General features: G+C 39.5%; 3 protein-coding genes and 1 long non-coding RNA gene across 10 annotated transcripts in view; 3 read left to right on the forward strand and 1 right to left on the reverse strand.

Annotated features, from left to right (window-relative positions):
* Positions 1 to 587: 587 nt before the first annotated feature.
* Positions 588 to 1,737, forward strand: Trf (TBP-related factor). Its single transcript, XM_017157729.3, has 2 exons — positions 588 to 799; positions 871 to 1,737. The coding sequence occupies exons 1-2, from the start codon at positions 645 to 647 to the stop codon at positions 1,388 to 1,390; spliced, it is 675 nt and encodes a 224-aa protein (XP_017013218.2). The 5' UTR covers positions 588 to 644; the 3' UTR covers positions 1,391 to 1,737.
* A 1,238-nt stretch (positions 1,738 to 2,975) lies between these two features.
* Positions 2,976 to 12,859, reverse strand: Mcr (macroglobulin complement-related). 2 transcript variants are annotated; one of them, XR_011419649.1, is made up of 8 exons: positions 12,696 to 12,859; positions 9,385 to 10,222; positions 5,169 to 8,916; positions 4,500 to 4,693; positions 4,265 to 4,439; positions 4,092 to 4,197; positions 3,227 to 4,024; positions 2,976 to 3,154 (listed from the first exon to the last, which is right to left on the reverse strand). XR_011419649.1 is itself a non-coding variant. In XM_017157798.3 (7 exons), exons 2-7 carry the CDS (start codon positions 10,218 to 10,220, stop codon positions 3,813 to 3,815), a joined length of 5,271 nt encoding a protein of 1,756 aa, XP_017013287.2. In that variant the 5' UTR covers positions 10,221 to 10,222; positions 12,696 to 12,859; the 3' UTR covers positions 2,976 to 3,812. The 2 variants fall into 2 exon arrangements, 1 of the variants encoding a protein (XP_017013287.2); XM_017157798.3 differs by having other exon boundaries at positions 2,976 to 4,024.
* LOC138913810 (uncharacterized) lies at positions 12,491 to 13,067 on the forward strand. The gene is made up of 3 exons (XR_011419656.1): positions 12,491 to 12,763; positions 12,825 to 12,924; positions 12,984 to 13,067. It is a non-coding gene; the product is annotated as an uncharacterized lncRNA (long non-coding RNA).
* A 412-nt stretch (positions 13,068 to 13,479) lies between these two features.
* Bsg (immunoglobulin domain-containing protein Bsg) overlaps positions 13,480 to 27,743 on the forward strand; it is a 37,222-nt gene continuing 22,958 nt past the window's right edge. For 3 of the 6 annotated variants that reach the window (XM_017157754.3, XM_070211777.1, XM_070211778.1), the window contains exons 1-2: positions 13,480 to 13,576; positions 19,916 to 20,257. In XM_017157754.3, coding sequence (XP_017013243.2) covers positions 20,185 to 20,257 — 73 coding nt within the window. In that variant the 5' untranslated portion in view covers positions 13,480 to 13,576; positions 19,916 to 20,184. Of the gene's footprint in view, positions 13,693 to 14,097; positions 14,114 to 18,748; positions 18,873 to 19,915; positions 20,258 to 27,743 lie in introns of those variants that run through there. The other 3 variants (XM_070211775.1, XM_070211776.1, XM_017157755.3) reach the window with 3 other exon arrangements.

The raw sequence follows: 27,743 nt of genomic DNA on the forward strand, positions 1-27,743 counted from the left end.
ACTACGGTTTACGTCGATTTACTTCGATTTACTATGATTTACTACGGTTTACTTCGATTTACTACGGTTTACAACGATTTACTACGATTTACTACAATTTACTACGGTTTACTACGGTTTACTACGATTTACAATGGTTTACTACGATTTACTACGGTTTACTTCGATTTACTACGATTTACTACGGTTTACTACTATTTACTACGGTTTACTACGATTTACTACGGCTTACCACGATTTACTACGATTTACTACGATTTACTACGGCTTACTACGATTTACTACGGTTTACTACGGCTTACTACGATTTACTGCGATTTACTACGGTTTACTTCGGTTTACTACGATTCACTATAGATTACTATGTTTTACTATGGATAACTTTTTTATAAAATTAAGGAATGTATTTTTAGTTTCTCCTACCTAATAATTTCAGTCAGTAAATAACAATGAAAAATAAATGTATAGATAATCTCAGTTGGGAATATCCAAAGTATTTCGCGAATTGGTTTCAGTGCATTTTAAAATGACTAACGCCTTTTTGGTTTGTGAAATAAAAATACCAAACCGGCACTTTCCAATTTTTCCTTCCATTCAGTAGGGCAACACTGGCTACCTCGCGGATTTGTTTATAGTTTTTGGCAATGCAGTTCCACTTCAAAATCGCTGACGCTGAAAGGGACAGGGACAATGTGGCGGCGTCCAGCAATGTTGGCGCCAATCCGCATGCCGCCCTGCAGCCGCAACAACCTGTTGCACTGGTGGAACCGAAGGATGCACAGCACGAGATCCGATTGCAGTTGGTTGACGACATTCCGGGGACGCCTCGTGCAATAGATAGAAACCCATTGATGAATCCCTCTCTTGCAGGAATATAGTGGCCACCTTCTCGGTGAACTGTGAACTGGACCTCAAGTCCATCAACTCGCGCACCCGGAACTCGGAATATTCGCCCAAGCGCTTCAGGGGCGTGATCATGCGGATGCACTCGCCAAGGTGCACCGCACTGATCTTCCGGACGGGCAAGATCATCTGCACCGGTGCCCGCAACGAGATCGAGGCGGACATTGGCTCCCGGAAGTTTGCCCGCATCCTACAGAAGCTGGGATTTCCCGTGAAGTTCATGGAATACAAGCTGCAGAACATTGTGGCCACCGTGGACCTGCGCTTCCCCATCCGACTGGAGAACCTCAACCAGGTGCACGGCCAGTTCAGTTCCTACGAACCGGAGATGTTCCCCGGCCTCATCTACCGCATGGTCAAGCCCCGCATCGTTCTCCTGATCTTTGTCAATGGAAAGGTTGTCTTTACGGGCGCCAAGTCGCGAAAGGACATCATGGACTGCCTGGAGGCAATATCACCAATCCTTCTAAGCTTTCGCAAGACGTAGTAGGCTCTGCGCATCCACGTGTTACGCACTCTACTTTAATTTAGTTTATTTATTTTTTCTAAGAGCAATTCTTTTTATGTGTTTAGTTTTCTTTTCTTAAAAATAATTAATTTAAAAGAGCAGTTTTGTTTTGGTGCAGCCTAACCGGGAAAATATGAACTTTTTTATATATAAAGCGTGTCATTTTGTATACTTGAATTACTCATATTTCATTTGAATTTATGGAAAAATTATTTATATTAAATTTAAATAGTCAATAGCTCTGATAAAAGACTACTACCGACTTATAAAAAAACAAATATATTATTTTTTAACTAAGTGTTATTACTTTAGGTTATAAATACACCCTGTAAATTTATCAAATATGGTAAAAGGAAACTTTTTTTTAAATAAAAAGTACTTTTTTTGCAACCGGAGTTTAAAATGGGTTGGAGAAATTCTTTAGACTAACGGCCTATACCCCAGAAACCCCGAAAAATTATCATAGACGTTAGAGGCCTGCATGAATGTATTTATTTCAAAACTTACAGTACTGTACAGCTGTACACGGTACTCACATTTAGTATACTCATACAATATTGTAGAGAGTACCCACTCTACCGATAGTAACTGAGTACACTATTTTAGAGTTGCAACACTTTTTTAATACCATGTGTATGCTTCTCAATCTGAACAATACTATGAGTGTCGTCTCAATTACTATTGTGCAGTACTGTTCTCTGAGTAAAAAAAAAAAGTTCAAATTTGTATTGCAATAGCCCATCAGAAGACGAAGACTCCATAACTCAATCTAAGCCACAAATCGATCCTGTTTTTGAAGACTACACTCAACCAATCCAAAGCAATAGCCTTCATAATACAATTAATGATGAAATCGAAACATATAAACACGTTAAAATCTCGTACAGTGACGACTTTAATGTCCTGCAATGGTGATTTAATAATAAGAAACCATTTCCATTATTATACAAACTAGGCCTACAAATCTTAGCGGTCCCAGCAAGTAGCGCTCCGTCGGAGAGGGCGTTTTCAATTGCAAAAAATCTAATTTCCGCAAAGCGTTCCAAAATTGCTTCGACTGAAGACATGGTCAACAAAATAATGTATTTAAACTCCAACATAGACAGCATTAATGAAAATGTCTTAAATAGCGATTAATGTATTAAGAAATCCATCAATATTTTATGACTAACGACACTTTGTCTTTTTCATTAGGTTTTAAGTTATTCTGCTAGTGGATAGATTACAATATTACAAAGAAATAAGCAAGCTTTAACATTTTATAAATTCAGTAGGCCTTTTAATTTTGGGAAAACTTCATTCACTGTACAATGAGTTATTGTACACCAAAAACACTGTATTCACAATATACTATACTGTGTCTGGAAAAGTGAGTACAGTATTTGGCAATACAGTCACAAGTAATGAATACAGAAAAACTTATACAAGTTTTAAGAATGAGTGATTCATTTGTCAGTTTGAATGCATTCATGCAGACCTCTAATAATTTTAATAATTAAATCCGATTTTATAAAAAACTGCTTCCATCGTTTTTCAGAATTCTTAGCAAAGAAAAGTCGAGCCGTAAAACATTTTATTCATTTATTTTTCAGGATTCGTTTATTACAAAAGAAAACACAAGTTACTTTATAGAGAGAGATTCGATTCTTATGGTACGGAGGGGAACGACTTTTCAAATTTGTATACAGACGGAAATATTTCCTTGTTCCTCGCTTATTCAGCTTCAGCTTCATGTACATGGCTCTGTGAGATTTGTGTATAGAATTTAAAAACTAATTGTGGTTCATGTGGAGAGAATATACGTATAAAACTTACAAACTATGCAGATTCATTAGTTGCATAAATTAATTGGACGGTTTCTTCAACGTTTTTCTCGCTTAATTTCGTTTAAAAATATTCAAGAGTTAGGTAATACAAATTAGATAAATTTCCATTCGATATGCATGCAAACTTCTGTCAAGATACATTTGCTAATGATTTCTAAAATCTATTAAAGGCATTTTGTGAAAGACACATTGATTGATTTTTCATTCCGCACTTGGAGCCCGCTCTATGATAAGGCATAGTGTGGTTCGTTACGACTTACATTAGATACATTAGGTGGCTAAATGTGGTCTGCTTTGTGTGTAGCAGAAGATTCTTTGTTCAGCAATAAAAATAAAAATTAATTTACGATTAACTGCCGTTTGTACATTCGATTCTACAGCGGGTCTATGGAGTACTACAGAGAAAAAAACTAAAAATAAAACCAAAATGTTGACCAGCATTTTTGGACGGAATGCAATTTCGTTGGCAAACAAAAAGACTACAACTCAAAACAAAAAACTAAAAATGAACAAAAACACTACAAATCTTAGCAAAGTGTTTCGTGGGTGACTTTGTGGATATCGTTTACTCTTCCCTATGTGAGCAGCTGCATCATATTTAGGACCAGGTGCGTGCGACTCCGCAGCAGGTAGATAAACACGCTGAAGAAGAGCAGGGACATGGACATGGAGGCGCGCCAGCCCATGTTGTAGATGGAACAGTAAGGACACTGGGAGCTGCCGCACACCTCGCAAATGTTCAGCAAATAGGTGGGCAGGGCATCGAATATCGATTCGTTGAAACGTTCTGTAATTATTCAATTATTTAATGGGTTTGCTTGGTAAATATTCTTTATTTTTTGGACTAAACTTACCCGGTGCATAATAGTCGTAAATCCGCACCGGCAGATAGCGCGACATGTTGGCCACTGGATACCAGCGTTCTATGGTGAAGTTTACACAGATATCCTCGCGATCGAGCTGTTTAAAGGTTATAAAAATAAAGATCAGTTTGTGATTTTTCCTCATAATTTCATTAGTAACTTACATAGTCAAAGTAAAAGACAATCTTGCGTTCCAGATAGCGAGCCCTTCTCAAGTTCCTAACACGATTGCTGAGCACATAGCTGTCCAGTTTTTGCTGCTGTATCCAGTAGCCAGTTGGTATGGCCACATCTAAAACAGCCATTCCCGAACGCTCAGACTCATTTTGGTTAATCCAGCTGAAAAATGTACACTCTGTTTGAAAAGATCTTATGCTTTTAACGTTTTTCAGGACTCACTTTTGACAGGCAACGTAGGAGATATGCGACTGATTCCTGCCGTGGAAGATTGCCTTGGTGTGAAGTCCAAAAGCTGGCACCGGCGGCTTGGTTTGGAACTTTTCAATGTCCACATTGTATTGCACGTGCATCTGGAGGATGGCATAGCCAGCACCCTTGGCCTGCACCTTGATGGTGCCCCACGCGTCTGGAATCTAAAAGATAAGATAATAGAAAATAAAGTTTACAGTTTAATTACAAGACAAGATTCTTACTAAGAATGCATTCAATGAATTATTTTGAATTTTTTGTTTTATATGAATGAATTAATTACAATTTTGAGTTTAATAGAATTGAATGATCATTAATTCAAGAATTCCGAAATTATTCAAACGACAATTTCTTTTGAAGAAGAAAGGGCCATAATTTTGTGATTAAATCTGCCTGAATTTTATTTACTATGCAGTTAACATTGATTTGTTAAAAATTTTTCACTTTTTGTCCTCAAAAGAAAGCACAAAAAATAACTGGAAAATTAATAAAAATTATTCATTTATTGATTGAATTCAAAATGAATTAGAAAAACATTCAATTCATTTCACATAGAACTGAACTAAACAAATCAGAAATTTCATGTCATATAATGATTAAACAAAAATGGAATAATTCACGCAGGGCTCTAATTCTTACCTCGATACTCTGCAGTTTCGCCAGATTCGTGTCATCAATGTATAGCGTTTGAGTCTTGCCGCCCTGCGATGAGGCCTCGATCTCCACGGTCAGCGAGGACACCTCGCGCAGCCTCGACCGCACTGTGTACTCCACAAGGGCCTTCAGTGCTGCACTGGTATCCTGGGTGGATGCCCATCCGCCGTCGTTTAAGCGCTGCGAGTTCAACCACCTTACAATGGGATCCACAAAGAACTCACGACGTGCCACATAAACCAGCAGGGCGTAGGCGGTGGTCTCTATGTTGAGGGAGTCATATTCGTACGGCAGGCGGGGCAGGGAGAACCACTTTTGATTCTCCAGCTTGCGCGGTGGTTGCGGAATTTCCTGGTTACCCCAGTACATAAAATCGCCGATAGTCCTGGCCTGGCGTCGCAAAATGGAGAACACCTCTTCGGCAATCGGAGAGTTGCAAAGCTGCAGCGCATAGGCAGTAATGGCTACATCAAATGGCTGCGCTTGGTGTTTCAAAAAGTCCATATTCCTCTCTATATAGGCCACAGCTCGCTGGGTGGCCAAAGCAACGCGAGATCCCAGCGTGCCAGAGATATCTTTCACGGTGGCCAAAGTAATGAGGACATGCGAGGTGAGCGTGATGTTTTTATCAAAGTTGGTGCGATTCATCTTCCTGTCCGGCAGCCAAGTGACCTCGTAGAACGATCCCTGCGGCGTCTGGTGCTGCAGCAGCCAACGCATGTTCTTCTCAATAATGGTGGCATCGATCCAGATGAAGTTCTCCCACTCATAGAAGCTGGCCTCTTGGAAGACCCTCAGGCAGTAGCTGGTTAGCCAAACGGACGAATCGGAGTTGTTCCAATCGGAGCGGAACAAGGAGAAACTTCCATCGGGACGCATGAAACTCAGCTGCCGCTGATAGCCAATATTCATGTGGTAGAAGGCATTCTTCTCCAGCGTTTTGTTGCGCTGATTGATCAAACGCATGTACATAATTGTATATAGATTGGCGGCGAAACTGAAGGCATTCTGCTCGCCCGACTCCATGGGTAAATATAGCAAAGAGCTGGCGTTCACAGGCATGGTGGGGAAAATAGGACCCACTACATCGCCCACAACGGATATCCTAGCCTTGTTTGAGCCATACACAAAGTAACGATCCACCTGGTATGGAATCTCCGGCGTCTGGGTTACATTCACATGCATGTATTCCAAAACGTAGGCGCGGTTCGAGAGATCCAGGAGGACGGACTGGTGACGATACTGCGGCAGACCATCAGACTCGACATGCAATGTTCTGGTTATGGTATCTGTTCCTAGTAAAGTCGCCACATGCAGGGTAACATCCACATTGCCCAGACGCTGGGGCACAACAGGTACATAAACCACCGTGGTTCCTTGGGCCTCCAAGTAGATAAAGAACTGGTGTTCTCCAAAACTGGTTCTTGGATTATAGGACCTTACAATGCCATCCTCCTCCACGTGCACAAACTTGTAATCCGGACTGCCGTGCAGCACCACAATGGCCTCGATGGGAGTGGTCATGTAGTTGAAGACCGTCACACGGATGCCCACCTGTTCGCCCTGTCTGCAAGCCTCAGGCATTTCGACGTTGATGAAGAAAGGTTGCACACCCACGTACTCCAAGGCCTTGTTAATCATTCCAAATCCTTTAGACGGACTCACGCTGAAAGCACTGACCATCCAGTAGGCGGGACGATCGGGAACCTCTACATTGAAGATGTATCGACCATGTGGTCCGATGTTCACATCCTTCCAGAGCCACACATTCTCATAGTGGCGCAGCACGCGATTGAATCTGTATTTCCGGTAGTTCAACAGCTCTGTGTCATTCCGCACATGGCAATTGATCTCGTCTGTTCCGTCATCACAATCAAACAAGCCATCGCACTGCTTCTCGAGGCGATAGCAACGTCCACTTAGGCACTCGCCGAAGCCCAAAGTGCGATTGCAGGTGTCCTGCCTCCTGGGAACATATCCATCCGTAAATACAATCAATCCGCTGTACTCAAATGTGCGATTCGCATCAACACCAAACGAGGAGGCGGGGAAGTAGACCAACTCATCGGGATTTCCCTCGTGCGAGTACCAAATGTGCTTGTAAGTTCCGTTCGTCTGCTCGTCAAAGCTGGACATCTTGGTAATGATCTTGGCGTAGGTGAGTTCATTGCCCGCCTGCATCGTGTAGAAGGCACTGTCGATGCCAGAGAGTCCTACGTAGGATCCCGGCTCTCCAAAGATGGCCACTTCCACTTTCTCTCCCGTTCTCGCCTTGCGATTGTTGATGTAAACGGTGAAGTTGTTCCGCGAGATGCCATTTACTGGGAACGTAAGCGAATCTGCCACAACCTGTCCCTGCTGGTTGATCTTCCACACCACCATAGTGGCCACCGGGGCCATTTCGGAGCTCAGGACCACAGCTATGGTTTTGATACCCTCCGTGATGGTCTCGCGATCATTGACCAGTATAACACCCTTTGACATAATTAGATAATTGAACTCCTCCAGGTAGAAATTGGTGCGAATGTGGAAGATTATGTACTCGCCGACCACAGGTTTCTCTGTGCTGGTGGTCACCTTGATGTGCTGATTTCGGGGAGAGTAATGGGAGACCAGAAGAAGCTCCGTTTGAATGCGTTCACCACGCGGATCCACAAAATTGGCCTGCAGCCGCATGTTTTGTATGCCGTTCAAGAAATCCCTCGCTTGTGGGCGGTCATCCAGGTTCAGATCGTTCCTAATGTCAATCTTCACCTCCCAGATGCCATCGCTCTGCTGGGACATCTGTAACCGCTGGGCTGGCCAATCCCTCCGGCCGCCATTGCGACTCTCAACAAAGCCAGTGACCTCCATCAAACCCTGGCGCAGTAAATTCGTATCAATTGGCGAACCATCATGGTACTCCACAGCCAGGTAAGTGGTGAAAGGCATGGCGGGCTTGAAAACCTGAGGGGATTCGCCCAGGAAAACCACTTTCAGACTGGAGTTATAAACCCTGGCAACGGAATAGCCACTGATGATCTCATCGTAGAATTTCTCACCCACGGTGGCCGTTATCAGCACCTCTGAGTTGGCTAGATTGGGCACCAGAAGCTCCAGCTCCCTCAATGGCCACTTGAAGTCAAAGGTTCCGTTGAAGTAGCGCAAGAAGGGCAGCGTCTTTCGATATGTTCCACTCCACGCCTCGTAGCTGCTGTCCTGGTACTCGGGTTTTCTCACCCAGAAAGGCCACTCTTCGTCAAACTGATAGTGTCGCTCGACCACATATTGATTTCTGTACAGAATATCTTGCGAGAGATCCGTTCCATCCTGGGGCAGCTGACCGGGCACACTGTACTGCACTTGTGGATTCTGGTTTGGATTATTGTAGCGCCAACGCTCGTTGTATAGATTAATCTGTTCCAAAGGTGATCGACCCAGGCGATACTTCTCATTGAGCACCTGGTTGCTAAAGTAACCAATTGGCCGGATTGTTGCCTTGATTGTGAGATTTCCTCTTACTGGCAGTCCACTGGTGAAGTTGGCCATTACCCTTCCGGTGATATACGGATCTGTGGTGAAGAAGTAGGCTGGCATGGTAACGTTTACTTCGAAGCGCGTCTGGTAGTATTCCTCCACCGTGAAGTGACTTTCCTCCTGCTGACCCTGGGCAATCACACGGATGGTCCACTCGCCGAAGCAGGGCTGATCGGCCAGCTTGTACTCCAGCGAAACGGAGCCCAAGTTGGATTGACTGAATATAAAATAAATTGGTGATTAGATTAAGTATTAATTTAAAGTCTAAGCAATTCTATACAAAATATATTTATAATTTAAGAAATTAATTGGTAGACCTAGGATTTTGCATATTTTTACCAAAATTTCTAGGTAGGTGTCATATTTTTCAAATGTAATAAATTCGGATAATATCGGAAATATGCAAAATATATGCAAAAAATATATGCATAAAATATGCAAACAACTGGACGCTCAAATTTTTAATGCAGCCCTCTGGTATTCTAAGGAACCGTCAGTAAACACGGCGAGCAATTTTGCATTTTATGCAAATATTAAAAAAAAAAAAAAATGTATATGCCATAAATTTTAAACTATATTTTGAAACGAACTTTAGTGTTTTTGGAATTGATCTATCTTTATCCTATAAAAGTATACAAATATGCAAAATCCGAGGTCTATTAACTAGAAATTTTCCTGTACTTACCGCGAAAGCCAACGCTTTAGTATATGCCTATTTGGATCCAACATGTAAACATCCACGGGATTATCAAATCCCTTGAGTTCGGTTGTGATGGGAATAGTCCTGAATCTCACAGTTTCTCCTTGCATGTAAAGAGGCTTATCGGTCTGCACAAATATCGTCATAGAGCGCTGAGAGAAGTCCAGTCGGGTTTCGTTGAGGAAGGCCAGGCCACCGAAAACGTTCTGGTAGAAGCCCTCCACTCTTAGCTTATACTTTCCAGTCACACTGGTCGGTGGGATTCTCATGAGCAAAGTTTCGGGCACGCCTTCCTTAACATCTTTGGAGTCGCCACTGATTTGGACACCATCGCAAGCGATACTGGCATGCACAGTTATGGGGTATTGCGCTTGGAGAATGGACACAGACACTTGGTAGATTAGACCAGGTCTGACCATTCGAGAGGCCACAATAAAGTAGGTGGGCTCCCGCGAGTGGAGGGACTCCAGGAAGGTGGCCTTGATATTGTAGGACGACTTTCCGCGAGTCAAGCTCGGTTCTTCCTCTACTCCCACTCGTTTGCCGTACTCATCCTGTCCGGCCAGATTGTTGAAGCTTCCGGAATCCGCCCTGTACGGCTGTCGATCGTTGGGATTCGTTTGGCCATTATTTATGTTGTTAATGCCATACTGATTCGTCTGCGGATTGTTGCCCCACTGCTGGTTTGGCAGAAGCGGCTGCTGGGGATTCTGCTGATTCTGGTTGGGGTTGTAGTAGGTGTCGCTCTGACCGAACGTCGGCTGCAGTGCATCCAAAACGGCGGCTACCACGAGCAGGGCGCGCAGCAAGTGCCACATCATTGCTGAGGAGAAGTCAGAAGTGAATGAATTAGAATCGCTGAGTATAACTGCATCGCCCATGTACTATAAATAGTGGGCTCTGATTTGGGTGTTCTGGCGGTTGCTTGATGCCTGTCCAATAGGGTGTTTCAATATTTTTAAGAGAATTACTTGGGTGCTGAGAAAATATCTCTATATCTAACTATATATCTCTATTTATCGGTAGCGTAATTAAAATGGAGAGTATCTTGACTAATGAATATTTTGTACGTCTCTTTATAGTGTACCTTTAAATTGGGAATTAATGAAAAAAAATTTAATTCTTCATAAATTGTATTTAAAGCAAAATTCCTCTAAAAAATATGTATTTGTATTTCATATGTATTTGTTTTTTAAATATTATCATATTGGCTTTAAATCAAGTTGTTTTTTTAAGCAAATATTTAAAGATTGGAAAAAGATTTTACACATTTGTTGCATTTTATATGACCGACACACCCTACTGCCCAAACCATGGGCCGCAACTCATGTTCGAGGATTGTTGTCGGTCGGTTGATTACCGCGTGCTGCGAACTAGTCGTTAATGAGGGCGCCGACATCGGTATTAATAGACTATAGACTCGATCTGGCAGGAGCAATGAACGTATCTTCACGGAGATCTTCTGAAGGGGCAGGCGGGACTTTTAAAACTATGTCAAACATTAAGTAAAATGTCATTCAAGTGGGCGCGCAATTAGTTATAGATGGATTCGGAATTGTGTGCCACGCAGGGATTTGGGGCACTCAAGTTTCCCAGCGAATGCGTTTTTAATGCCTCCGTAATTTATTGTTGATTTCGAAGAGATTATGAAATCTCTGCTCCACAAACCACTTTGATCACGAATGTTTATGATTATTTCACCATAAACAGTTCTTATTAGGTTTTCATTATGCAAGTTTGAAAAAAAAATTTTTTTAATATTACTCGCAAGTAAAACAAATAAATATGTTAATTTTAAAATTTAAGTTAAAAACGTAAGGTAAGTATAGAACCTAACAGAAATTTTGTTGGGAAAGATAGTTTTTTTTTTTAATTTTATATTACTCTCTTGTTAAACGCACATAATTATGGCCTTATTTTATATTTAGCAAATTTCGGTGGTGGAATTTTTGCTACATTAATAAATGCGCATAATTTAACGACTCTGGCTTATCAGCACACAATCAGCCGGTAGACAGGGAATACATCATTCGAGCAAGGACCTCGAAAACCTCCCTATTCAAAAACTAACTCCTTTGGCTAGGTAAAAAGTCAAAACCTTGCGGCAATCATACCACAAAAGGGACCAAACCAAGAGAACAATGAGGCACCGACTTCTACAATAACATAGAACTCGAGGAAGGTGTAATGAAACTGTAGAACGGAGGGAGTGTGTCTGCATTTGAAATGCACGTTATGCATTTACCGGCGAGGAACGAAAGGAAAGGACGGGAAAGGTAACACACTGGAACAGAGCGGAGCACGCAAATAAAACGGCCGCTACCTGACCATAGATATAGGTGTCTATATGTGCCCGGGCGAGATACTCTGTGCACTGAAGCAGCAGAAGTTACTGGCCTATAGGGGTCTCTACTCTCGCCAGTGAAAACAAATACCGAACTCGTAATAATTTCTACAACGCGACTTGTAATCCACCCTTCAAACACACGCCTGCACAGAGAAAAAAAGCAGACTGTTAAATAATTACATATGAAAATAATAAATTCTACTACTATACAATATTGTATTCAAGATAAGCTTTTTTAGTTTTGTTATGTATTTATAATTATTGATATTAATTTTCAAATTGAAATGTTAGTATTTAATGATACAATTTAATCATTTTCAAATACATTTTTATTTACATGGTAGATCAATCATTTTTATTTTGTAAATTTAGTAAAAATAATCTATATTTTGTTTAGACCAAATACGGATTTTTATAAAAAAAAAAATTTTAATGATTTTTTGTCATAATAGCACCGTATTTTTTCTCTAGGTGTACGAGGGCACACCACCACAGGCGCAGCAAGTAAAGTGGGCATTAATTAGCCGAGAAGACCCATTCAAAATAAGTTGAGAGGGCAAAAGTGCAATTGAAACGGCAGGCAGGACATTTTGGGCGGCCAAAGGAGCAACTGTTGGCGAAATTCGAGAGCTTGTAAGGCAAAAAACTAAAGAAGACGCCGGAATCCCATTGGGCAGCAGGTGGCTAAAACGGCTGCTTTATATTTCCTTTAAGTAGGAAAAAAATGCTCCCAACAAGGACTCACTCGCTGTAACCGAATGAGTCTTTAATGAGAAAACAAATAGTGACAAGTTTTAACCAATATAACAAGCAGTTCTTCAATTTTCGGTCAACGCCCATGTGCCAACAACAACACAATAACACTGGCTTAGGCATTTTTGAGACAGCCAAACACACGAATTGGGCGGGTCGCCAAGTGGAACAGCACCGAAAACGCTCCTTCACTCACCTCGTTGTGAAAATCGATCTGCTAACGCTGCTCAGCAGGGCACACACATTGTATTAATCAACAGAAAGGTAAATAAAACTAACTCGGGAACTCAAAGATTCGAAAAATTAAACAACACAAAACCAACAGCGATCCACACCCGCTTTGATGACTTATGCAGTGTGACCGTGCGAGGAGCGCGGCAAGATACTCAGCTCGGAAAATACCAGATCTCGGGTGTGGCCAAAAAGTAAGAATATAGCAGGATCGCAAGGACTCTCAATTTTTATTTTTATTATCCCTTTTTAGAAAATTTCATTTATTTTATTCAAAGTGTTTTTGGTATTTATTAAAAAAATAACTTAAAATACAGTCAATAATAAAAATTACCGATGGTTCAAATATTTGTTCGTAAATGAATTCCTAATTTGTTTTGTAATTACAGCTTATTGTTTCGAATTAGGAAATTGAATTTACCTGGCACAAATTTCCTTTATTTAAAATAAGCAAAGACCGGGATGTCCAAATTTGGTATGCCTCTGCAAGTAATATATTTCTATAATTAATTTCCCAATTATACAAAAATGTCTTTTCAAAAAACTTCTTTAGTTATATGGTATTTTCAACGAAATCCTTTTTTCGTCCTTTGAGAGACAAGGACAAAGCTACTAGCGATAGAGATGGCAAAAGCTTAGACATTCAATACAAGTGTTGCAAAATGTTGCAGAACTGCTTTTCTGGTATGTATCGTGTGGTATTTTTGCGGCCAATTGGCTGAAAACTTTGGTCATACCGCCGCCTCAGTTGTATGTGTGTGTGTGTATTGTATGCATGTGATGTAAGGTCATTCGCGTGAAAATATCAGCGAGGAAAAAATCGAATTTTTGTGTTTTGTGTGCTAGGTAAATGCGAAAAAGAGTGCAAAGTCGATCGGTTTAAGGCCCAGCCCGTGTGCCAGCGGTGAAAGTGTGTGCCCGCCCGGGCATTGTTCGTGTGAAAAGTCGCCAAGAAGTCAAAGGTGCTGGGTTGCCCAACGCAAAAATTATGACGAAAAGCACACCAGCACAAGTACCCTCTCTTTCACACACACGCAGCCGAGGCAGAAGCAGAGGAGCTGGGAGAGCTAGAACCTAGAGTTGTCAACGCTTTGCGAAGAATTTCGTCATTGAGCGGTGTACATGTGTACGAATGTGTTGTGTGTGTGTGGTGCGTGCCTCGCTCGCTGTGTGTGTGTGCGAGAGTGCGTGCGTGTGTATTGGTAGTTTGTTCTCTTCTTTGGTAGTAAAACACAAAAGAAAAATCATCGGGGAAAAATGTGAAAAATGTACATAATTCGTAACCCAGTCTGCGGCAAGTGCTCGCCAGCCAGTGCCCGAAAATCGTGCTGAGATGAAACACCGCGCACCGATTGAAAAACTATTACATAAATAGTGCAAAGTGTAAATGTTATTGAAGGCAAAAAAGCAGAGCAGCGTATGAAAAAAGCGCCGCGCACGCTGTCGTCATCGCTGCTAAAAAAGAAGAAAGCGAATAAGAGAAAGATAAAGACACCCCCATCCCGAAAAGCAAAAAAAAAGAAAAGAATGAATTACTAAAAGCCCCAACGCGTTACTATTGCCATGCCGAAAAGTGTTTAAAAAAGTATCCGTTTGTGTGGGTGTTCGCCCTGCTCTTTTGTACATACTCCAGTGATGAATGATGTATGGATGTACAATACTATACATGCCATGAACTTTTTGTTAATACTGTAAATAAACTAATAACATTTAATGCGTGCCAGTGTGTGTGGGTGTGGGGAGCACGGCCCTGCGCCTGTGTGAGTGACCTCGTGTGCGTGTGTCGCGTGCTCCGCTGGTGTTGGTGTATCTGCCAGTGTGTGCGAGTGTATGAGTGCGGCGGCAAGGAGTGTCATGCGTATATTTTTCCTCCCACATCCCCCCTTTTCCGCCCACCCGTCCCACCTTCCCTTCCCCCTTTTCCAACACTGACCCACTGGCAAAGCCTATCCAACCAACAACAACAAAAACAATAAGCAGGCGGCAGCAGCTCCTTTGCTCCAACGAGTTTTATCTTGTTTTGCCGTTTTAATCATATGCGGGCGCAGAGAAAGGAGAAAAGCAGCTAGCAAGAGAGAGGAGAAGAGGAGAGTAGAGGAGACAATCACGTCATCCAGCCTGCCATGACACACCAACATCAACATCGATACAGTGAGGGCTCTCGGCTAATGAACAACGGCTCAAAATAGCTCAACTCACTCTCAACTGCGGTTGCTCCGGTGCTTTTTGCCAACTCAAATTCCGTTGCATACTTAGCGGATCACAAGCACAGTGGGGTTCAAGTCAGTGGCGTAGGCAGACGGGTTGTTGGGTGTTGAAGCACCCAAAAAAAATTGGTTTTGAAAACCCCTCTTCAACCAAAGCTTAGATTGGCCCCTGGTAAAATTTCAATATTCTACAATTGCAAAAAGCTAAATTTATTCAAATTTAATTAGTTATACATTTTCATTTTCAAAAATCAAAAGGTAGTTTAAAGTTTTTCTAAAAATAGAATACCTAATATCATGACTCTCATTTTATATTGACAATTGTTTATACTATTTTCAATAAAAGATTATTTAATCAAGAAAATCATAATTATTGATTTTTATTACAGACAAAACCCATTGACTCGAAATTATGTTTACTTTTCAATTCCGTTGAGCCAGTGGTCATTAGTTGACCAAATCAGATCCCAGCTGTTGGCCGCTTCAAAGCCTGTCTTTACTGTAGTCACCATCAATGACAACACCGACACACACACACACACTCATTTGAATGAACTTTATTGGCCCAATAAAGAAGAAGAAGCCAAGTTCTAGCTCGAGCGCGTGAATTCGATTGCGATGATGGAGTTCAGTCATATTTTTCTAAGCCTTTTAATTAAGGCAATTAAATTGGCACCTCTCCCCTCAGGAAAATGCCTTCGCCTTCTGCGCTTATTATTTAATTTTTTTGGGCATCCAAGTTCGATTTTTGGCCTCAGCTCAAAGCAGCATCGTCTGTGTGTGAGTGTGCCGCTTGAGAGCGAGTGTGAGTGTGTGTCTGTGGTGGGAGGGGGGGGGGGGGTGCTTGAGCGAGTGTGCGAGAGAGCAAATAAACTGAGTCATGGCTGACGATGACGTTATGCTGCTGTTCTGTTCTGCTCTATTATATTCCGCTGCCTAACTTGCGGTTAAGGCAATTTGTCTCCAAAGTGTTTATGCTCAAAGTTTGCCAATAAAACGCGAAAGAAGGAACAAAACTTTGGCACAAATGCCCGCACACAACTACCATGGCATTTAGCATTCGATTGACCTCGAGACCAGCAGCAAATCGATAGCATTGTTTTTTGTTTCTCCTCCGAATCGATAACATGCCGCACAACCACCACCCACTCCGCCCCAAAAAACTCGGCTACGTAAACTAGTTTGTGTAGGATGCTATTACTCCATCATAAATCTCATTTTAGTTCTACTTAATTTGAAATTATAAGAAAATTGACAATAGATGAAATATCTTTTGTATACTAGTTATATCCCATTGGTTGTTAGATAGTCTTTTATTTTGCCATAAATTTTAATTTGAATCAAAATTACCGTAAAAATAGTTATCGCATTCTATATAATGGTCGTTTATGTGGTCGATAAAACATTTATTTTGTGATAAATTAAATTAGCTTGCCGAAGAAACAAAGCAGTTTTGTAGTTAGACGGAGACGATATGAAATTTAAATTATATGATACATTGAAATGAGATACATGGCACTTAATAATTGTTTTCCGTCTAGAAATTATATTACCATAGCGAATGATGGAAATTTAAAAACTTAAACGTGTAAATATTGTTTTTTTTTAGTAATATGTTTATTAATGCAAATAATTTGGTAGAAAGTTTTTTTTGTGAGTCCGTCAAATGTGAGCAATATGTCTTCAGCTATTTATGTGTTATCAATTTGCCGTAGCTTTGGAAATTTTATAAACTACTCAAAAAATACACGCGTTGTCGTCATCGAAATTGACTCTAAGTCTGATAATTCCTTAACTGTAATCTAAGGTATACATCAGTATATAAATAATGAGCTGTTTAAATTTGTTACCAAAACTTTGTATTACAAACGCCTCCCGAAATAACCAATATATCTTCGAGCTTTGATTTAAATCTCTTAGGATTGCAAATTTTGTACTATTAGTGTTTCAAACACCTCATCAAATACTATATACCTTGATCGTTACGCTCAGCGGGTAATGCAAACAGCTGATTTCATATTTGTTCTCGCAAAGTTGTAAAAATAAATACGGCTGACCAATAATAAATGCGAGACGAGACGACCCCCGCGTGCGCTCGCTCCCCCTGATCCCCCCGATCCACTAGCCAGGCCGAATTAGCAAAGTTCCCTGCCCGAAAAGATGGATATATATATTCATGTGCGAACCGCACAGAACCGCCCGAAACCAGTGCGGCAGTGCGAGCGGGACGGCAATGGACCAGAGCGGTCAGTTTGGACGGTCTGGGTCTTTGGGACTCTGTGACTGGGCCGCGGACATCTGACGTCGTTGTCGACCATGCTTCGCTATAATATAATATTATTATATCATGTGGCCAGGGTGTTGGTCGTGGTGATACGGACGGGAGCCCCGTATTTGTTCAAAGTACTGCATTGGGGTTTTATCTTAATGCGATATAATGAGAGTCTGATTCGTGACACGTTACGGAAACAGTTCTACTGCTGTTCCATCTGCTGATGCCCCGCACGTCGTCTGGCGGTAAACAAAATGCGAGCGCGCTATGATTTAGCTGTGTCAGTTTGACGGTTTTATTGCCAGAATTTTGAAAATTTATTTTCACTAGTTTCATTTGTTTTCCTGTATCTCACAATTGATTTAAAAAATGTTTATTTGTTTGTATGTTTTGTTTGGAAGGGCAACGGAGAAACATATCAAAAAACTAGAAATGATTGTTTTTAACATTTTCAAAAGTCAAAAATTATATTATAGTATTTAAAATTAGACAATTAATTTGTTAACAAATTAAAACCTCATAAAAAATGCTCAGCTCTGTTGAGTGTTTCTACCCCTCTTTTTCTTATCTTGTCCTCTTAGTCTGTGATTGTTCGCCCGCATTGATAAGGCTGGAAATAGTTGTTCTGTCAACGCATCCGCAATACGAAATTCTAGAAATAATAGATCTTAGGGTAGTCTTATCAGTGTTTATGCGGACGTCATGCAGTGAGGCAAACGGAATGTTATTTTGCTTCGATCATCAACTAATTGGCCGTAATTACTCCCCGACAGTGTCACTTGTGATCTGCGTACAATCATTGCTCGATTGCAATATAATATTCTGATTCTGTTCGTAGTGCTTTTATAGGGTGAATCAAACATTTAGGCAACTTACATTTAGAACAGTTAAGTTAAATGATTTTTCATATTGAATTGCCTACAAATATTATTATCCAAAAATCAATGGGAATTTTGGTATTTATTTAGCTTTATATCAAGCTACAGAAATTTTCAGAGGTTTCAATCCACCTAAAACGTTGATATTTGTAGATTTTGAAATGATACATTTTGTAGCATACTTTTTGGAACCTTTTCCTTGGTGTTTTTAAAACTTATAAACGGTGTGGATAAGATAAGGCCTGAAACTACAAAAATCTATAAAATAGGTAGAATGTGCACCTATGATAACCATAATCTTACCAATAGAACGTCGCATTCGACATAAAACAGTGGTATTCTTTTGGTCCAATTTTTAAGTGGTTTCAAAGCTCTAGGAATTGAATAATACATAAGTAATATTAGTGCAGGGTATCGTAATTTTGTGAAATTCGTTGGTTATTGATATTTTCTGTTCGCCATTTTGTGAAGCACTCGTAATCGGGCTGGTCAAGATAACGGCTGAACTATTAAGATAAGCTGACAAGTGTAGTATATCAAACGGAACCCAAATCACTGTGCGTCGGCGTCGCTGCCGCTGCGACGCCGGCCGAGGCAGCGACGACCGCTGCGGGGAAGGCGGCTACTCTCGTCCGTTGGTCATGTGTGCGGTTTCAGTCTGCTCGCTGAATTCGCCGCGTTCTGTTCTGTTCGCCTCGTTTTGGCCCGTTTGCCAAATTTCGTTCGCTTTTTGTGTTCCCGTTGTGCAATAACAACAACAGCAACAGTAACAACAACCAGTACAAGTACGACCACTACCTTGCCAGATTATCAACAACCACACTGGCCCATTGGCTAAAAAGCAGCTAGAAATTGTTGCTTTCCCTGTGAAAAACATAATTATTTGCTCTCAGTCTCAAGAATCTCAATGTATCTCTCTCTCTCTATCTATCTATCTTTCTGTCACTCTCTCTTGCTGGCCGTGTCTAGCCAGAAAAATAGTATTTTCGTCGTCAACGTGCCATAATTTCTTTTTTCTGTTTTGCCAGCAAAAAAATAGAATTTTTGGACTGGGACAAGTTTGAATCGCGTATGTGTGTGTGTGTGAGCTTTTCAGAATGTGCGTGAAAATAAAGCTGAGAAAGTTAGCGTTAAATTAGCAGGCAGAAAGAATCCAACAAACCCCTCGCCCCTTAAGTGAACAGCACGTGCTAAGCAGCAAAAAAAAAAAACATTGAAAAAGAACAAAAATTTGAAAATTTTATATTTAGTTGAATGTTAAATGTTGTTCGTTCGGCTTTCGTTTTGATTTGGTATTTTTTTTCGATTTTGTTGCATCCTTGATTCCGCTCCTCCCCTATTTTATCTTCTTAATTTTAATATTTATGAATTTTGCAAAAGTTTAATCTCTGTCTCTCTCTTTCTCCCGCTGTCTCTCTTCGTTTTTTTCTTTCTCTGATTTTTCTTATTTTTTTATTGTTGCAAAAGCATAAAATTAAAACCGAACAAAAGACACAACAAAAAGAAGAAGAGGAAACGCACGAAAAGTTTACCTTCAAACGAAAATAAATGCAAAATGAGAAATTTCTTTAACATTTTATTTGCGAAAATAGCTTCATGAATTAAGAACAAAATAGAAGAGCTGGAAGAGCAAAAAAAAGAGAAAAGCTGGTCTAATCATTAAATAGAAAATTCGCATTCGAGCAAAAACACCAAACGGAAGATCCAAAACAAACCAACCAACCAACAACATCAACAGCATCAACTAATATCAAATTAAATAACTAAGCCTAATAACGTATACATTTAAAGATCTATTTATAAATTAATATTTACCATAATGATTTAGTAAGTTAAGCTTAAAGTACAAAACAAAAAGAAAAGAAGAGTAAAGTAAAGTAAAGGAAAAAAAAACACCACAACCAACAAGAACCAACCAACAACCAACACAAATATTTAATCAATCATTAAACGGAGTAAATTCACAAATCTATAATAAATGCAAATGACAAGGAAATAACGAAAACGACTATAACAAAAAGTCACCAACAACAACCACAACCAACATCGGCAGCATAATTAATAACAACCAACAACAACAACGGATCAATACCAAAGATGGAGGCAAAATTCTTGGCTAGCGCTCTTTCATTCCTCTCGATATTTTTAGCGATTTATGCTCAAGCAACTGGTGAGTACAACCCCAACCAAATCATAGACAACCCCATACAATAAGCATAATGATAAACAAAGAAGTCCCTTTTAACCTATAAGTTGTCCCCCCATAATGCCCCCTTCACAAATATGTATGTATTTATATATGTATACCTACGTAGCACCCGAGGATAAAGGAATAAGAAAATACTTGCATACATGTATAGAAAACGTATGGGTAAACTGCAGCTGTGATAGCAAAAATTGCAAAACAGAATACAACCGAACCGAACAAAGCAAAACAAAGCGGGAAAAAACGAAGGGGAATAAATAAAAACAGCAGATTGTTTGTGGCTTACTATAACACCCAATAACCTTATCCCACGCCCCTAATTGCCCCACCGCCTAAAACAAAACTACACCCACACATGTCTGTATGCATGTACATTAGGGTTGTCCAAACATTATAATCATATTCTCCCCCTTAAGTGTGTGATATAAATTGATTAAAAAATTAAAGTTTTCTTAAAAATTACTCATACGACATGTAATCTGATAGAATTTATTCCAAAATTTATCGATTTCTCATGTCTAATCTTAAACTGACTTATTAGGATGAATTGCTAAAAAAAACCGATAAATTCCCGCCACCTAGATAAAAATAATGATTTTACGATAATGATCGTAAGAGTCAACAGTGCGTATGAGTGATAAACTTTGAGCGTAAAGCTTGGTTTTTTTTAATAATAGGTGTTTGTTTTTAATTTTCATTTAAATGTGGACCGCCCTAATGTTGACATGGGCGAGGGTCTTCCCCCAACCGACTTTTCCCCTTTCCAAGTTCACATAACTTCCAGGCACTAGCCACAATAGCGGAAGCAAACAATTTTAATAAGAGGTGACAGGAATCGATGGTGAAGATATCGAACATGTCGAGGAAAATCAATCATATTAAAATATAATATTTTATTTTCTTAGAAATATTTATCACTTCAGCAAAGTAGGGTTTTAATTTTCCCAAGAATTATAATTACGAAGCACTTAAAAAAGGCACTTTTAAAGATTTCTCAAAATGATGTCGAAACTTCTTATACAAAAATTAACAACTGTTCAGAACTATTTATATATTGAAATTTTTGTCGATTTTATACCAACAAATATTATTTGTAATTTAATAATAATTTCTTATTTGTTTTAAACCTTATCAATTATCAAATAATAAAGAAGAATTACGATTTTCTAATGAGGAATTATATATAACGTTGAAAAAAGATCTACGGCTTCAAAATAAAATCGGGTTTAAAAAGCAAAACATAAACATGAATGTAGAAATGGTAGAACGTCGATAATTCCAATAAATATTTTTAAAACCATACTTTTGAAATATAAACTTTTATATCGACCACGTTCTCTGCTGTGAAGAGAAGCACAAAATGGGCAATCACTTTTTTCTTTGTCCTGCTTTATGTATTCACTTTTCATATTGCAAGAGAAGCACCCTACCACCCACCCAGTCTCTCACTTTGGACAAGGTCTCTTCTGCATTCTACTGTTTTGGCCTTTGGTTAAGCGGACTTTGATATTTTCGTGTTGCTTTTTTAGTTCATATTGTTGGCTTGGTTGGTTGGACTTGGGATTGGATTGCTGTACTGTGCTATATCGACATTGTTGCTTATGTTTTCCCTCTGCCGCTTCTTCTACGTACGTTTTCCGTTGCTTTTCCCCTGCGCGCGACCGCATTCATTTGATTTTCAATTTTCCACACAATTGCTAAAAGAGAACGGCAGCGAATGTCGAGTAGAAAAGCGGAGGAGAAGAAGAGTATCAGTATCAAGTTCATTTCGGTTGTAGTGAGGGCAATCTTTAAGAATTTTTGTTTAGCTTTAAGGCTATTTTACATGCGGTCCAATAATTACGGCCTGTCTCTGCTTCTTGGCCCCTCTTGTTTATATTAACTTCAGCCGACCCGAAGCGAATCGGACTGAAACGAAACGATTTACGGATTTACCGATACCCACCCGATACCTACCCGATACGTACCCGATACGAACCGGCGGCGGCCTGCATTTTGTTTACATTTGGAACTGAGGAACCCACCTTCCTTTGGTCTATCTATGAGGCCCGGGCGGGCGGTTCCATCTATTTATTATTCTATGCATACTATCCATTTACCTATTCTACTTTATTCCATCCATCTATCCGTCCCGCTGAATGTCCGATCGTCTGGCTCACTACCAAAACCTACGTATGTTCATGAATTTTGATTTTTTTTCGCCGTTCAGTTTGGTTGGTTTTGTTTTGTTTCGTACATTATTTAGCCCCATGCAGCTATTTTCACATTCAAGGTGTATTAATTGAGTTTTTTTTCTTGCTGTTCATATGCTGGCATTTATTCATAGTTGATTGAGGGTATTCGGGCCATAAGCACAGAGGAGCCGATTAAAAGGCAGGGCGAATATAATTTAAGGTTATTTTCATGTCTTTATTAGGTTCTGTGATTGATTTATTCAATTATTTATACTTGCGCATCGGTTGGGTTATTAGAGCATAAAGAAAGTTAAAAATTGGTTCATTGGAAAATGTTTTTGTGCAAAAATATTGCCTATTTATAGGGTTTACCAATTCGTTAATTGTACTTTACTTAGTTTTCATTAGCCCTATTTGTGTTTACATATTTTTTTGGCTAATTCTCTTAAGTGTACCACATTTTCAATGATTTTTCAAATTGTTTACGTAAATAAGCATACGAAATTAAAGAAATTTCCAGGCACGTATTGAAGGAAAATCCGCATGGAAAAAAAGAAGAAAAGTGCTCCCTCCAGGGAGATAATGTGGGCGGCGGGGCAAACATTTGTATGTACATTGTGCATATATGTACGTATGTTTGCACTACATGAATCACTTTGAGTTCTGGGGGCGGGGGAGTAGCAGCCCGAAAACCAGAAAGCCAATATGAAGAAGCATTCCTTTGTCTCCCCGCTGAATTTTCCCCACACCACTTCAAAGCAATTTTCAGCTAGTGGCGGAAAAACCACGTGTTGTCCAGGTGTTTATGCTGCGGACGAATGTGCGAAGAGCCAAAAAATAATGCCGCATCTCCCTCATTCTGCCCCGAAGCTTGAGAATATTCCCTAGGTCTTGTCACATACATATATGTACATTTTCTTCTTTTTTTTTTGCGGAATATCCGAGCAGGTGGAATTCCTTGGCAAGTGCTTTCATTTCGGCTGTTGACTGCGCACATTTGGCTAACCAGTTTCATTTTGCCATGTTTATTTAATGACATTTTCATTACATTAATAAATGTCAAATATTTAAATTTCGGCTCACCCAGCAAAAGGAAGCTAAAGCAAACAAGGAGCGTAAAACGAAACCGATGCACAGTGGGATCAAAAGAGGTTGGGAGTGGTCAAAAATGTTATGGAATTTTTTTGGGGTTTAAAGGGATAGAAATTTAAAATGACATACCAAGGAACTTTAAATTTAAAAAATAAAATTTAATACCTGAAAATATATCTACGGGAATTTTAAAAAATAGTAAATTAAGATTCCTGAGGATAATTATTATTACAAAAGGCGGTATATTCATGTTATAAATTTGAACATTTCCTATATTTTAAAGTAGAAAGTGAATTTACCATCTCTTGATTTGGCAGGAACATTTTGGGTATAAATCATACCCCTTGATCAAAATCTCAAGAGGATTTCGCTTTAACTCCTTGAACTGCTAACAATAATTCAATGTTGTTCTCCTCTCCTTTGCTTTTGCTGCATTTGCTATAAAAATACATTACAAAAGGCACAGATTGTCTTGGGGTATCTGCATTTTGCATTGAATCCGAGATGATTTGTGGGATATGGAAGCGGTGGGGTGGGTAGGTGTTGTACAGGAGGCTATGGGTGTTTTGCCTCTTTTGCGAAAACATTATTTTTATTAAGACAATAAACATGAAATGTAATTTCCCTTTCAATGTCATCGTTGCCTGGCGTTGGCTTCAGTTTAGTTCAGTTGAGTTTGGTCTTGGATCGGGTTGGGTTTTGCGCTAGGGTTCGGGTTCGGTGGGTTGCTTTTCAGGACCACCCACACACACACACACACACACAGAGAGAAAGGCGTCATGGTGAAAGAAAGGCTTGGCTGGCAGTTTCTGTTTTCTATAGTGCCATGCTGCTATAGTGCTTCAGTGTGGGCGTGGCATTGGCTTGCACTCCCCCCGCCCACAATCGCCCACCATTTCTGATTGCACATTGTCTGGAATTCTGCGATTGCAGTGGAAAACTCTCTACCTCTGTCTCTTTTCGACTGGTTGTGGCACATTTTGCACTGTTCGTTCGTTTGTACGTTCTTTTCCTTTCTGCTTTTGCTTCTGCTGCCTCTTCTGTTCTTCTGACTCTTGTTCTTGTTGTTCTTTAATACAGAGGTTGCCTTGTGTTTCCGGTCCGTGCCAGATAATGGTTGCTTAAACAGGGCACGTCCATAAATATATATATATGCATTGTAAGTATGCATTGTACACAGAAAAAAACGAAGCTCAAGGCGGGCTTTTACTATTTAATTAAACTAAGTAGATTGATTGAAAAGAAATGCAAGGCCATTTACAATAATATGTTCACTGATTTTATGAAATATTGAAACATTGATAAAAAAACAATTTTTCTCTTTTCAAAAAAAAACTGGGTTTAACTTAATTTAACACCATCCTGAAAGTCGATATTATCTCCTTAATATATTAAAATGTATTTGATTTAATAAACATAGCACAGTCAGCAAGATTAAATACTCTTGAAATTACATTACATTATAATCTTCTAAGGCATCTTACAGTATCATCGTCGAGAACTGTTGCCAATTTAATTAAAAAGTCTAGTGACGCAAGATGAGAATCAAATTCTCATTTTAATGACGCACAATAGCGGAGTGAAATGGCCGTAAATCACAAAAATTTCGCAACCTTGACTTTCGAGCGGCCTTCCTTGTTTCGCGCAGTGTATGCATATGCGTGTGCACCTTTCTGTGATGCATTTTCCTGCTAATTGAGGGCGGTGGAAGAGGGAGGGGGGAGAGGGGTACGATGCCGAGCACAAAAACAAAGTTGTATTTTAACGCCCTTATCTATTTATCGTTGGAAAACCCCCTTCCCCACGAAACCCCATCCTCACACTTCTTTATGGATGTTGCTCTTTTATTAGCAGGTACCCGATAAAAGCTTAAAGTTCACACATTTGGCAGACCTTTCAAACGGCTATATCCGTGCTTGCTTTTCTGTATGCGCGCGCTCCAATATTTGCCTTTGTTATAGGCTAAGTATTATATTTAAAAATAAATATAGTGTTATTCTTGATTTTTTTTCCTGCGTGAGAACAATAAAAATATACATACCATGCTGCTCTGGTTCTCTCGCTGTTTACTCTTAAAATATTCTCCTTCCCAAATGTCAAGTTTTCGTTCGTTTTTCATCTTTTGTTCTCTTTTTTTCGCACTTAAAGACAATTGCGTATGGCCCACTGTGCCTGGCCGCATGCATATATATATATTTGTATATATCTTCCTATAGATTATATGGATGTGTGTATTTTGAATGTCTGACTGTCTGCCAGAAGTGCTCCACGGCTATTTCTTTTTTTTTTTTTTTTTTGTTGCTGTGTGTTTGACTTTTCATCGGCGGCAACAAAAAGCAATGCCAAACCAAAGAGTCGCCAACAACGTCACCAAAGAAAATGCCACCACTTCAGCCCTTTTCCCGCCCAATCAATCAGCCGCCCCCCGTGTGGGGCATTTGACCAGCCACAGTGGAATACACATACATATTATATATTCCCACTTTTTTTTTATTCTGTTTTGCTCAAATATTTTCTTTTTTTTTGAGTGACTGTCTGGGAATTGTTGTCGCTATTTCCAAGAAAGAGAGGAATTTTTCCATTGTGACGATGAGGAAAAATATACAGAAAATATGGCAGAGAAAAAAAATGCAAATCTCTGGCAGGATTTTCAGATTTTGTGAGATTATGCCGTTAAAAGTCCTGGTAGAAAAAATAAAAAAAATATTAAAATTTAAGTTTCTAAACTAATTTATGTTCTTTGGGTTTTTATAACAAGTACTTTCTAGATTTATCTTACCGCATTAGTATTTAGATAAAATATATAAACAGCTTACGATAAAAATTGTGTTTGGTTTATTTCAAAATTATTTCTGATATTTATATTGCTCCATTTAAGTGGGTATTTAAAAAATATATTTGCCTATACCTTTTTTGACCACATGTATAAGAATTTTGATTAGCTTATAACAGAGTGTCGCATTGTTTTTTGCTTTCATATCGGAACTCTGAGTTACTATATAGTACACGACAATTACTGATAAGACGTTGGAAAAAACAGCTTTATCGCCTGTGGCATTGACTCTCTCCCTGTCTCTCTCTAGCCGCCTTTGTCTTAAAGTTCAAAAGTACAGGCGCGCATAAAATGATAATAAAACTGTGATGATACAATACATGGGAATTTGCGGACATTTTTAGGCATATTTACAATTTTGACAGGCAGTAAATGCGTCAATTTCTAGAACAATTGCTCCAGCAATGATGATCAATTAAAAAGCATTACCACCATCCATCAGCATTCACTGTACGAGCAGTAATATTTTTTACAAGTACCATAAATACATAAATAAATTGGCAACTGCCCGGCGGCCCACACACGTGCGCTGATACATTTGTATCTGCAAGTTTCTCGATTTAGTTTTCTTTTCTTCGCATCAATTTGCGTTTCGTTTCCAATTGTGCCAAAGCCAATAATAATTGACATAAATGGCGCATACAGTGGGGCCCGGGGATGGCGAATAGCATAGGGGAATAGTGCCCAGTGCCTAAGTCCAAACGAAAGCAGGGCATTCAAATGAAATATTCAGCAAAACTGGCAGACATACTCGTACGTATGCGGGCCCCACAATTTATTGATCAATTCTGATGGCCCGTGACGTATGCAAAGCGCAATGATTCTTTTCCCAAACAATGATCGCACTGACAGTGCCTGTCAAACAGTATAAAACCGAATACATATATTACACAAGCATAAACAATAAAAATCGATTTAGAGCTGATGATTTCGTTTAGAATTTGAGGCAGAAATCATTTAGTTTTGAGCAATGTCTATATTTTCAGTTATAACTATTTTTGAGTAATGTCTGTAGGTTCGGCTATAACTTCTAACTGGAGTTGTAGAACTAATTTAAAATTTTTTACAAATTACAAATCTTAAAATTCACAAGGGATCCCAAATGTTTTTTACACTATTTTTAATACTGCTTTTATATAAGTCCGTTTAGGAAATCTGTTTTCTTAAACCCTTTTTCACTTTTTGTAAAATGAACAGAACAATGTATAGCCTATAAAATGTTTAAATGTATCTTAACGATATCAAAATACCCACTTCTTTGTTCCGGGTTCGCCTCTAGTTGTATGGCTTTTCCATGGCCAATAGAAACCGCCACTAGAGAGGCTGAAATTAAATTTAGCCTATGTTTATT

The sequence above is a fragment of the Drosophila takahashii genome, chromosome 2L (assembly GCF_030179915.1).
Source record: "Drosophila takahashii strain IR98-3 E-12201 chromosome 2L, DtakHiC1v2, whole genome shotgun sequence".
NCBI lineage: Eukaryota > Metazoa > Arthropoda > Insecta > Diptera > Drosophilidae > Drosophila > Drosophila takahashii.

What these genes read in the sequence shown, in the direction of transcription:
- Mcr (XM_017157798.3), bottom strand. Translation starts at nt 10,220, where the DNA reads ATGATGTGGCACTTGCTGCGCGCCCTGCTCGTGGTAGCCGCCGTTTTG. An exon ending in CGAAACTGCAGAGTATCGAG is followed by an intron (nt 4,694 to 5,168) that starts GTAAGAATTAGA and finishes CTTATCTTTTAG; the next exon opens with ATTCCAGACGCGTGGGGCAC. An exon ending in TTACGACTATTATGCACCGG is followed by an intron (nt 4,025 to 4,091) that starts GTAAGTTTAGTC and finishes GAATAATTACAG; the next exon opens with AACGTTTCAACGAATCGATA.
- Trf (XM_017157729.3), top strand. Translation starts at nt 645, where the DNA reads ATGCAGTTCCACTTCAAAATCGCTGACGCTGAAAGGGACAGGGACAAT. An exon ending in CAGCACGAGATCCGATTGCA is followed by an intron (nt 800 to 870) that starts GTTGGTTGACGA and finishes CCTCTCTTGCAG; the next exon opens with GAATATAGTGGCCACCTTCT.